Here is a 13,144-nt window from a genome sequence, read left to right on the forward strand (position 1 = left end):
TTCTTTTAATAATTCTAGAGTTTTCATCTTTATAGAATACTTGCATTATTTAAAAAAATTCTACGTAAGAAATTGCACTTGTCATCTTCCGCCTGCTCTTTATTCCTCTACCCACTGCAAAATGACTTCCACTTCTGTTTCTAAAATTGACTTTGCTTAGTTTACTAGTGATCTCCTCTGTCAAATTCAAAGGAATTTTTAATTACTTGCCTTGGTTGTTTCCCATCTGTTTCCTCTCCCTTAAAGCTCTTCCACTGACCTGATTGTTCCTACTGTTTCCTGGTTCGTCTGTCTTAGTTGTTTTCAGTCTTTCCATCTGAATCTTTTCCGTTTGTTTCCAGTTTGCATTTTAAATGTTGCTGTGTTTTAGAATCCTATTTATGGATTTTCTCACTTGGTGCTTCTCCCCTGGGGTTGTTATTTAATCTTAGGCTTTAGCTGTCACCTACAAAGGATGATCCCTAAAGGGAGCTCTTCTCACTCTCCTGACCTCCAGTCCTCCAGATGGAGGTGCTCCTTGGTGTCTCTGTACTGTTCCGGCATGCTCAGGAACAGATTTACAACTGAATTCATACTTTCCTCCAAACCTGTTTTTATTTCCTATCTTAACTGGTTAAATGTTTCTTTATCCAGATAAGCCTAAAATACAAAGAACGTCCGAACTTACTTCTCCCCTCCATCTAATTAGTCTCTGTCTCCTGTCTGTTTGAAGATCTGATAGCTCTTGAAGTGGCTTCTTTCGTGTTCCCACTAACCCAGTTTAGGCATGCTTTATCTCCTTTCTGTTACCCTCTTATCTTATGCTAGTTTGTCTGTAATCTATCTTCTGTCCTGCTACAAAAGGGACCCTCTGAGACACAAACCTGTCGTGTTATTCTCTTGATTAAAACCTCTCATAATTTATTGAATTCTTACAGGGCATTATGCTACTCATCTTCCACTATGTCTTTTAGTTCTTAGAAATATTCCATGAGAAGGGTACTCTTCTTATTTCCATTTTAATGATTTTTTTTAAAGGCTGAAAACAAAAATTGAATTCCTTGCTTAAAGTCACATTTGTGGGAAGTAGCAAACCAAATCTTTTTTCTTTCCAGGCTTGAACTCTTTAACTGCTATCCTCTACCGACCCATCAACGTTTGTAGCAAGAATTCTTTAAAATGGAGCGTATGAGATAATCCTCTGGGAGGAGAGTGTCTCTAACACTATTTGTGTTTTGTACTTTGTGTTTTAAGTATTTTAATTTTTATAAATGTTTCATTATATATGCATATATGTGTTATACCTTTATATATATCTACACTTTAATATTTTATGTAGGAACTTCCCTGTAGCTCAGACGGTAAAGAATCTGTCTGTAATTCAGGAGATCCAAGTTCAGTCCCTGGGTTGAGAAGCTCCTATGGAGAAGGGAATGGCAACCCACTCCAGTATTCTCATCTGGAGAGTCCCATAGACAGAGGAGCCTGGTGGGCTATAATCCATGGGGTCACAAAGAGTCGGACACGATTGAGCAACTAACAATATGCTACTACTGCTATTTTATGTGTAAAACATATCAAAATATTATGTCTCCACATCAAATACATAGATGTGTTTTATAAAATACATATATGTGTATGTTTATATACATATTCATATATATTATCTTCATAAGTTGTATAATAATATTCATACTAACATTAATTTGCATATATGTGTGTATATACTAATATTATATATACCATGAAACATGTCTAGGTCTATATATAGATAGCTGGGTACTATAGAGGGAGAGATGCACCCACAAATGCATATTTATATGGGCTTCCCAGGTGGCTCAGTGGTAAAGAACCTGCCTGCCAATGCAGGAGACATAAAAGACGTGGGTTCGATCCCTGATAGGAGAAGATTCCCGGGAGGAGGGAGTGGCAACCCACTCCATTATTCTTGCCTAGAAAATTCCATGGACAGAGGAGCCTGGCAGGCTACAGTCCATGAGTTCACAAAGAGTTGGACATGACTAAAGTGACTTGGAACACGTGGGTATATATTAATAAATTTATAAAAGTTATTTTTAAGATGAATGGATACATGTATTTTTCAAATGAATAAATACATTTATACATAAAAATATGCATATTTTCAGGTTGATGATCTAGCAGGAGTGGCAAAGAATGGCCCACTCCTTTGCCCACTCCTGCCAAATCCAGAGCCAAATCCAGAGCCAAATCCAGACTGCTTCCTGTTTTTGAATATAGAAACTTTATTGGAATACAGCTACTTCCATTCACTTATGCATTGTCCAGGTCACTTTTGTAATATAATATCAAAGATGAGTAGTTTTGACAGAGACCATATAGCTGCAATATTTACTGTCTGACCTTTTACAGAAAATGTTTGCTAACTCTTAGACTGTAGGCTGATTTCCAAGTTCCCTGGCAGCGCATGACTGCTGAGTCTGCTGACTCACCTTCCTCACAAGTATTAGCTATGTAGAACGTGATGTGTGCAGTTACCCGAATATGAAATCCAATATTGTTCCTAGGTGCTTTATGCTGTTTCCTTTCCCTGAAATATCAACCCAACTTCATCTGCTTTGCTAGGTGAAATTTATCTATTTTTCAGAACTAACTTTTAAACCACTTCTTACAAACTCAGTTTCTTATTAAAATAGAGTTAATCATTCTGTCCTTTGGACTGATTTTGTATGATAACCATTTACTATACAGAAATTATACAGATACAGGGAAATATCTGTGTAGTATCTGAGGGTCCTCTTATCCCTGTTAAAGTACCTATGCATCTTTCATATACACTGTACAATTTTGACAGTTTAATATTTCTGAAGTTGGGATGTGTCTTATGAATGATCTCTAAATTGTATTTGCTAGTGTTTCCTTCCTTCTTTCCTTTTCTGGAAGTGAAAGTACTAGAAAAGAGTATATGTGCCAGTTTTTGACATCTTAACTTCATAGAAGTACTTTATTTATATCTTTTTACTGTTCTTAGAATGCAAGCTCATTGAGAAAAGGGTTTTTGTGTTTGTTTATTTTTTAAAAAGATGGTGTTACAGTGTCCTTTTCATCATATACCAAATATTTCATATTGAACTAAAAGTACATACTATGTCAATTTATATTTTTCAGTTGTAGGTCGTTGTCTCCAGAACTAGTAAGTTAAAGGTCAGAACACAGTCAAGATTTAGCTGCCTCCTTTGCTTATGTTGCAAGAAAAGCATTTTGTTGTGTGAACTTCAGTAACTTCAGTAAGCTGTAGAAGCTTAGTTGAAAATTCTTTCAGTATTTTTGTTTTAGAGTTTGGGGGTAATATAGGGATATAAGGCAAATTAAAGAATTAATGCATAGAATTTTCCTGAAATAAATTATACTGGAAATCAGATAGCAGTCCAAGTACAGTATCAAAATGGGATAACACTGGATGATGTAGCTATGTATTTTAGAAAATTGTGTAAGACTTGAAATAATAGAATGGTGAGTTGGTGACAGCGACATTTAATAAGTGGATTGTATGGAGTAGAGTTAATATTAATAAGCCTACCATTTGAGAGTACATTATCCTGTGAGTAACGAACAACCATCACGCTTTACATTTTCTCTTTTAAGGGGTTGAGCGAGAGGATCTGGAGAAGCAGATGTCAGATTTGAGAGTGCAGCTGAACTTCAGTGCAATGGCTTCTGAGTTAGAGGAAGTGAAGCGGTGCTTGGAGCGAAAAGACAAGGAGAAAGTACATTTGGCAGCCCAAGTGGAGGTGACTTTGCTATGTTTAAGCCATGTTCAAAAGACTTTAGTTTTGTTTCATAGCATTGCTTAGTGAAAATTTAATGTAAAGATTGTGATGTTTTACGAACTCAAGTTTGGGTGGAGATAATGTCAAGTTATCTAGATGGTTACTTTAATTACATAGATAAATTTCTGCGGATTCATTTCTCTTCATTTGGACCTCAAAGCCAGGATACCTATGAAAGCGGCAAATACTCTTCCACTAGCAGTTGAGCCCTTCCCTCAGCTAGAAGGGATCTTTCTTCTCTCAAGGAACCGCAGTTATTTGTGGTGGGTGTCGGGGAGCGGGGTGGGGGTGAAATTGGCAAAAGGCATAGCAATAAGGTATTACTGATACTTTTTTCTTTGGAAATAGAAAAGTTTTCAAATCTCTAGCTGTGTTGCGTGAGGCAGAGGTGCGATGCCTCCATCAGTTTAGAGTTGTGTAGTAGTCATGAATGATGAGTGAAGTGTAATTAGGCATCTCCCGTTTCCTACCTGCCTTTTATCTAGCACAGATGGTGCTAGATAAAGGTAATTATCAAAAACTATTAAAAAATCAAAGGAAAGGACTTGATAAAAGAAAATGGCTTAATTCCCATTTTAATTATGTAAATTAGATCCATGCAAACATGGAGGACACATTTGGAACTAGATATGTATCAGTCTTTCTCTGTATCTGTTGTTGTTAGTGAAGTTGTGTTCCAGTTGTAATAAGTAGTCACATTTGAAGAATTTCCTAAGTTATAATGAAAGGTAGAAAATTGGTGTGAAAAGTATCTAACTTTATAAAATCCAAAGGAAATATCTAATGTTACTGCAGTCTTAACTTTCTCTTTCATCTTGTCAGTGCATCAGTACACAATATATTTTAGATTTGTTTCAGGTTCATATTTAAAGATAATTTAACAGTGACATTTTCTTTACAAAGCCTCTGCATGTTTATCTCTGTATTAATTTTTTAATGGGAATATAGTTGACTTAGAATACTATATTAGTTTCAGCTGTACAGCATAGTGATTTTTATGTTTTTATAGATGATGTACCATGCCATGTTAATTATAGTATTATTGACTATTCTCTCTGTGCTGTATATTATATCCCTGTGACTTTTTAATTCAACTTAACTTTTTTTGGCTTAAAATTTTATATTTTATTGAGGTAACGTTGGTTCATAATACTGTATAAGTTTCATGTGTACCACATTATATTTCTCCTCCTTTCCACTACATTGTGTTCACCACCAAAAATTTAGTTTCTCTTCATCAGCATATATTTGATCCCCTTTACCCATTTTTGCCTCCAACCCCGACTCTGTCCCATCCCTTGTGATAACCATTAGTCTGTTCTCTGTATCTATGGGTTTGTTTTCATGACTTGTATTTTTTAACATTTCACTCACTTTTTAAGTGGTTCATTCATTGCCTTTACTATGTATTTTCCTTTCCTAGTAAAGTACATTTTTCCTTTCATTCATTTTTCCTATCTTTATAGGGACTTTCCTTTTCCACTTAAAGAAGTTGCTTTAACATTTCTTGGAAAGCTGGTTTACTGTTGTTAAACTCTTTTTAGTTTTTGCTTGTCTGGGAAACTTTCTCTCCTTCAGTTCTGAATAACTTTTCCATGTGAGTATCACTGGTTGTAGATATTTTTTCCTTTCATCACTTTAAATAAAATATACTATGCCGTTCCCTGTAGACCTGCAGAGTCTCCGCTGAGAAATAGGTGATAGCCTCTGGGGCTTCCCTTGGATGACACTCCAGTTTTTCTTTTTCTTTTTGACTGCCTTTAAAATTCTCTCTTTAACTTTTGCTGTTTTAACTATGCTAGGTCTTGGCGTAGATCTCTTTCATTTTGTTTGGGATTTTCTTTGTTTCTGGTTCTGGATATGTGTTTCTTACTACAGGTTAAATTTTCAACCATGGTTTCACCAAATTCATTTTTGCCTCTTTCTTTCTCTTCTCCTTCTGGGACCTCTAAAATTTGAATTTTATTATGCTTGATGTTATCTTCAGTTCAGTTCAGTTCAGTCGCTGAGTCGTGTCCAACTCTTTGCGACCCCATGAATTGCAGCACTCCAGGCCTCCCTCAGTTCAGTTCAGTCGCTCAGTTGTGTCCGACTCTGCGACCACATGATTCGCAGCACACCAGGCCTCCCGGTCCATCACCAACTCCCGGAGTTTACTCAAACTCATGTCCATCGAGTCGGTGATGCCATCCAGCCATCTCATCCTCTGTCATCCCCTTCTCCTCCTGCCCCCAATCCCTCCCAGCATCAGAGTCTTTTCCAGTGAGTCAGCTCTTCTCCTGAGGTGGCCAAAGTACTGGAGTTTCAGCTTTAGCATCATTCTTTCCAAAGAACACCCAGGGCTGATCTCCTTTAGCATGGACTGGTTGGATCTCCTTGCAGTCCAAGGGACTCTCAAGAGTCTTCTGCAACAACACAGTTCAAAAGCATCAATTCTTTGGCACCAAGCTTTCTTCATAGTCCAACTCTCACATCCATATATGACTACTGGAAAAACCATAGACTTGACTAGATAGACCTTTGTTGGCAAAGTAATGTCTCTGCTTTTCAATATACTATCTAGGTTGGTCATAACTTTCCTTCCAAGGAGTAAACGTCTTTTAATTTCATGGCTGCAGTCACCATCTACAGTGATTTTGGAGCCCCCAAAAATAAAGTCTGACACTGTTTCCACTGTTTCCCCATCTATTTCCCATGAAGTGATGGGCCCAGATGCCATGATCTTGGTTTTCTGAATGTTGAGCTTTAAGCCAACTTTTTCACTCTCCCTTTCACTTTCATCAAGAGGCTTTTTAGTTCCTCTTCACTTTCTGCCATAAGGGTGGTGTCATCTGCATATCTGAGGTGATTGATATTTCTCCTGGCAATCTTGATTCCAGCTTGTGCTTCTTCCAGCCCAACGTTTCTCATGATGTATTCTGCTTATAAGTTAAATAAGCAGGGTGACAGTACTCCTTTTCCTATTTGGAACCAGTCTGTTGTTCCATGTCCAGTTCTAACTGTTGCTTCCTGACCTGCATATAGGTTTCTCAAGAGGCAGGTCAGGTGCTCTGGTATTCCCATCTCTTTCGGAATTTTCCACAGTTTATTGTGATGCACACAGTCAAAGGCTTTGGCATAGTCAATAAAGCAGAAATAGATGTTTTTCTGGAACTCTCTTGCTTTTGCAATGATCCAGCGGATGTTGGCAATTTGATCTCTGGTTCCTCTGCCTTTTTTAAAACCAGCTTGAACATCAAGAAGTTCATGGTTCACGTATTGCTGAAGCCTGGCTTGGAGAATTTTGAGCATTACTTTACTAGTGTGTGAGATGAGTGCAATTGTGCGGTAGTTTGAGCATTCTTTGGCATTGCCTTTCTTTGGGATTGGAATGAAAACGACCTTTTATTAGAGGTCTCTTAAACTTAAGCCTCATTTAAAAATTGTTTTTCTTCTTGCTGTTCTCATTGAGTGATTTCAACCATTCTGTGTTCTAAGTTGTTTATGTGTTTTTCTGTCACCTAATCTGTAGTTGATTCCCTACAATATGTATTTCATTTCAGTTATTATATTAATTGCGCTACCCTGGTGACCCTGATGGTAAAGAATCTGTTTGTAATGTGGGAGACCCCGGTTCTATCCCTGGGTTGGGAAGATACCCTGAAGAAGGGAATGGCAACCCACTCCAGTATTTTTGCCTGGAGGATTCCATCAACAGGGGAGCCTGATGAGCCATAGTCCATGGGATTGCAGAGTCAGGCATGACTGAGCAATTAACACACACATAATATTCTTCACCTCTGATGCCTTCTTTTTTATATTTTCTAATACTTTGTTGAAGTTCTGTTTTCTTCCCTTATGCTCTTAAGTTCAGTGAGCATTTTTATGATCATTGCTTTAAACTCTGTACCAGGTACATTACTTTCAGTCATTTCATTAGATTTTTTTTTTCCTGGAGTTTCATTTTGTTCTTTTGTTTGAAACACAATCTGCTGTCTTCTTATTTTGCTTGCCTTTCTGTGTTTGTCTCCATGCATTAGGAGAAGCAGTTACTTCTCCGTTTCTTGAGGGTGTGTCCTTGCGTAGGAGCGTTTTTAGACAGACTGTGTGTGTCCATTGGCTTTGATGGAAGGGCTGAAGCTGAAGTGACCACGGACTTCTTTTGGTGTGTACTGGGGGGGATTGTTCCCCACTGAAGTTGGGACCTGGTGTGGGGTTCAGGCTTCTCCTAGGATGTGTGGAGGGCTACCACTTTGGCACGGGGGCTGGAGCCAGAGGGGTTGGCTTTGGAGCCCAGCATGAACCAAGATTTCTCCTAGGGTGTGCCAGGGATTGCTGCCTTGGTAGAGGGACTGAAGTGGGAACCTGGTGTGGCTGAGGTGTGTGCGGGCGTCCTTGCCGGGATAGCAAGCATGTCAGGCTCCTGCCAGTCTGCTGCTGCCGTGCTGGGCCTGGGAGTGAATGAGTCTGTGTGCATAGTCTTTAAGTGCAGGGTTTCGCTTTCCTACAGCCCTCTGGCTCTCCTGACTGTAAGCCCTGCTGGTTTTCAGAACCAGTTAAGGGGTTTTGTCTTCCAGGTGCCAGTCTCCAGGGTTGGTGTGCTTGAAGTTGGGACTGAACCCCTTGCTCTTTAGGGAGGACCTCTGAATTTGTGATCTCTCCTCTTCCTCTTGGGTCACCTGCTGGGAGTGTAGGTCCTAATTCAATTACTTCCCTTTCCATTATACTCATCTTGGTATTTTTTTTTTTTTTTTTTTCTTCTTTATACCCTTCATTGCAGAGGAGCTGTTCTGCTATGAAAATTGTCATTGCTTATTGCAGGTCATTCTCATAGGTAGTTGTTTTGTAAGTAGTTGTAGTTTTTGTGTGTCCTTGGGAAGAGGTGAACTCAGTGTCTGCCCACTCTGTCATCTTGATCTCAACTTCCCCTCTACATGTTTAATAAACTCATTGGAAATATTCTCAGGGCAACTGTAACTGTAGGACATTTAAAATTTTTAGGGAAATTATCTAGCTCTTTATTCTGCTCTCATAAGTGGTAAAATATGATTATTTTGTCAAAATTAAGTATTAAAAAAAACTATGCTACTGATGCCAAAGCTAGAAAGATCCCTTTGCTGAGTCATTTAAAACCATATGTTGGTCTGTCCTCTCGCCCTCTTCCTCTCCTCCCATACTTCTCATTGTTTCTTTTTATTTGCCATTTATGGAAAAATTGAAAAAACCTCAAGTATGTAGACATTAAAAAATTACTTATAATTTATAAATTACATTTGCTTTCCCTTTGTCCTAAATTGATAGTTCTTTTACATTTTCACATGTTTTAGGGAAAGAGTTGGAGTTCTCGTTGGTTAGCTTGGATTGGTTGTGTACATTTGGATGTGAGATTCAGTTGGAAAGAAAGATTGAATATTTATTCACATAGGAAATAGTTAATGACCATCTATTACATGCCAAGCACTGTTCTAGTTACTGGTGACATAGCAGTGAACAAAAGTCCCTCATATTTCTATATTTCTATGAAGATGATTTCCTAAAATTGGCATAGAGGATTCTTTGAGTTTGTTGCAAGTATAGTTCAAATTCCTTTTGGAATGTGGAAGATTTTTATGATTTTCATTGAAAAGGATATCACAAAAAGACATCATTCATCCTGGAAGAAATTACCATTAGCCAGTTATTATTTCCCCTGATTTTTCTCATTTTTAACAGTAAAATAATTAAATTTGCATTAGTTGTTTCAGATTTAATGACACTTATGTTTACGGCTTGTTTATTTTTTACCTTGTGGAGGTCCTTTGAATATCTTTATCCCCAAGCTATTTTCAAAGTGACATCCTGTGTGAACTTTGTGAGAGACATATATCCATCATGGATCGCTCAATTTAATCTCTGAATTGGAAATTTTATTGAAATTTAATCACAAATCATTTAGCCTCTGCTTTACTTTTGGTGGTATGAGATATTACCTTATATACAGTCTATAAAAAATTGAAATTAATCTCCTTTAGTTGCTTTTTAGAGATTAAATATAAGTAAGAAAAGATGCATGAAACAAGATTATTGATCAGATGCAGAGCATTTGTTTAGTAGCATTTCTTTTGGTTTGTTTGATCATTAATTTTTTTCTCTTTAACTTTGATCTGATTCCTCTCCTACAGAAGCTTGTACACGGTCTTGTGATTTCATTTTTTCTTTATCTTCTCTCATCTCATTTTTTGTCTTTGTTCCAGTTGTTCCCTGTTTCTATAAACATCCTCTTTTCATGGATATTCTGAAGCTTTTCCTCCCTGAAGCTTTCTTGTATTATATCCATTGCAAGTGATAATCCTTCCTTCTGAACCATCTTCTCACCTCCATTATTAAGGACCTTACAGCACGTTTTTCACCCTGTCTTATTAAAGTAATGTGGGTATATTTCTTTAAAATTTCAAAGCAGGTTGAAATAAAGGTGAAATGAGGCTATAGAAGAAAGCAGTCCTGTCACCAAGATAAATCTGACCTTGATGTCCCTACCATTTTTCAACATCTTGTCACATCTGGAAATTTGCATTTTCTATGTCCTAGAATTAATGTGACCCAGGAGTCTGATTCATATTAATAATGAAGTGTTTAAGAGAGCAGTATATGAAAGAGAGCCAGGTCATTGACATATCTCTGAGAGTCCTACATGGATATTTATTCTCTTGTGTGGGACACCAGTCTCCCAATTTTCTGTACCTAGATTTTAGAAAACTGCATTAGTAACCAAAAAGTTGCTTGGTGGACAGGAATGAGAGAGTAATGGTGTCTAAAGAAAGACTAATTTGTTCATGGCTGTGGTAAGGCTCTCCAACCCTCCACCTCTCTTTAACAGCATTCTTGTACTCAGAGATCCTGTTTACTCTGGCAGATTCTATCTTTATTCCTGAAGTGTGTTCAACTGATTTCTTTTGTCTTTCTAAAAATCTTCTTCTCTGCTTCCACTCTGATGCTTATCCTCCTATTTACATTTTCTTTTGATATACTTCTGTGTACAGATTTTGCTCAGGGTCATTTACCAGTATGCATTGATGTCATAATTCAAACTCTGACTTTCTGGGAGCCACTTATGAATTAAAGACTTAGATCCCTTTTCAAATCATAAACAAGTATGGGGTAAGAATCAGGTCCTACCTCAATATCCTTTTATGTCCCCTTTCCAACAGTGTCTTGCTCATTTTTTCAGTTCAGTTTAATCGCTCAGTTGTGTCTGACTCTTTGCAACCTCATGGATGGCAGCACGCCAGGCGTCCCTGTCCAACACCGAGGAGCTTTCACTCCCTCAGTCTCCTCTCTCCCTCCAGGCTCCAGAGGCTCCTCAGTATCTGGCTGCCTGCAGGACGACTTTCATGCGGTTTTAATTATTGTTGCCTTATAATATGCTTTAATATCTAAACAGGCTAGTCACCCTTTTCAGTCTTTGCATTAAGAATTTTCTTTTCCTATACTATCATATTTCATATGAATGTGAAATACTAATTTTTAACATATTGTTATTAAAGTATGTGTTCAGTTCAGTTAGTCAGTTGTGACCACTCTTTGCGACCCCATGAACCACAGCATGCCAGGCCTCCCTGTCCATCACCAACTCCCGGAGTCCACCCAAACCCATGTCCATTGAGTCGGTAATGCCATCCAACCATCTCATCCTCTGTAGTCCCCTTTTCCTCCTGCCCCCAATCCCTCCCAGCATCCGGGTCTTTTCCAATGAGTCAGCTCTTTGCATCAGGTGGCCAAAGTATTGGAGTTTCAGCTTCAGCATCAGTCCTTCCAATGAACACCCAGGACTGATCTCCTTTAGGATGGACTGGTTGGATCTCCTTGCCATCCAAGGGACTCTCAAGAGTCTTTTCCAACACCACAGCTCAAAAGCATCAATTCTCTGGTGCTCAGCTTTCTTTAAAGTCCAACACTCACGTCCATACAATACTATTGGAAAAACCATAGCTTTGACCAAATGGACCTTTGTTGGCAAAGTAATGTCTCTGCTTTTTAATATGCTGTCTAGGTTGGTCATAACTTTTCTTCCAAGGAGCAAGCATGTTTTAATTTCATGGCTGAAGTCAACATCTGCAGTGATTTTGGAGCCCCCCAAAATAAAATCTCTTACTGTTTCCACGGTTTCCCTGTCTATTTGTCATGAAATGATGGGACCAGATGTCATGATCTTAGTTTTTTGAATGTTGAGCTTTAAGCCAAATTTTTCACTCTCCTCTTTTGCTTTCATCAAGAGGCTCTTTAGTTCTTCTTCACTTTCTGCCATAAGGGTGGTGTCATTTGCATATCTGAGGTTATTGATATTTCTCCTGGCAGTCTTGATTCTAGCTTGTGCTTCATCCAGCCCAGCGTTTCTCATGATGTAGTCTGCATATAAGTTAAATAAGCAGGATGACAATATAGAACCTTGATGTACTCTTTTCCTGATTTGGAACCAGTCTGTTGTTTCAGGTCCAGTTCTGACTGTTGCTTCTTGAGGTGTATACAGATTTCTCAGGAGGCGGGTCAGGCGGTCTGGTATTCCCATCTCTTGAAGAATTTTCCACAGTTTATTGTGATCCACACAGTCAAGGCTTTGACATAGTCAATAAAGCAGAAGTAGATGTTTTTTTCTGGAACTCTCTTGCTTTTTCAGTGATACAATAGATGTTGGCAAGTTGATCTCTGGTTCCTCTACCTTTTCTAAATCCAGCTTGAGCTCTAGAAGTTCATGGTTCACATATTGCTGAAGCATGGCTTGTAGAATTTTGAGCATTACTTTATTAGCATGTGAGATGAGTGCAATTGTGTGGTAGTTTGAGCATTCTTTGGCATTGCCTTTCTTTGGGATTAGAATGAAACCTAACCTTCTCCAGTCCTGTGGCCACTGCTGAGTTTTCCAAATTTGCTGACATATCGAGTGCAGCACCTTCAGAGCATCATCTTTTAGTATTTTAAATAGCTCAACTGGAATTCCATCACCTCCACTAGGCTTTGTTCGTAACGAAGCTTCCTAAGGCCTACTTTACTTCGCATTTAGGCACTCAGTTAATATTTGTTGACTGAAAGAATATATTGTAGAAAAATTTTATGGTTATTTTTCAAAGCTGGCATTTGTTGTCTAGTAATTCTTTAAAAGCACATTCATTTCGAAAGAGTTATCAGTATTCATGGGGACCTTTGCTCTTTCTCACTAATCGTATTAGTTTTTGTTGGTCCAGAATATATATTTTAAGTAGTTCAGCACTGGGGAAAAACAATTGAGAATAGCTTATGAAAAACCCAACTGAAAGCTACATTTGAGTTTGCATAATTTACCTTTCAAATTCCACCTAAGACCTTAAATCTCTGCATGCATAGAAAATACTAAGTGGGATATT

General features: G+C 38.1%; 1 protein-coding gene across 15 annotated transcripts in view; it reads left to right on the plus strand.

Moving 5' to 3' along the window:
• Nucleotides 1-13,144, plus strand: part of CEP128 (centrosomal protein 128) — a 601,725-nt gene that overhangs the window by 252,232 nt on the left and 336,349 nt on the right. For all 15 annotated transcript variants that reach the window (XM_045162006.1, XM_045162005.1, XM_045162004.1 and 12 more), the window contains one exon: nucleotides 3,604-3,749. In XM_045162006.1, coding sequence (XP_045017941.1) covers nucleotides 3,604-3,749 — 146 coding nt within the window. The remainder of the gene's footprint in view (nucleotides 1-3,603; nucleotides 3,750-13,144) is intronic.

This window comes from Bubalus bubalis, chromosome 11 (genome assembly GCF_019923935.1).
Source record: "Bubalus bubalis isolate 160015118507 breed Murrah chromosome 11, NDDB_SH_1, whole genome shotgun sequence".
NCBI lineage: Eukaryota > Metazoa > Chordata > Mammalia > Artiodactyla > Bovidae > Bubalus > Bubalus bubalis.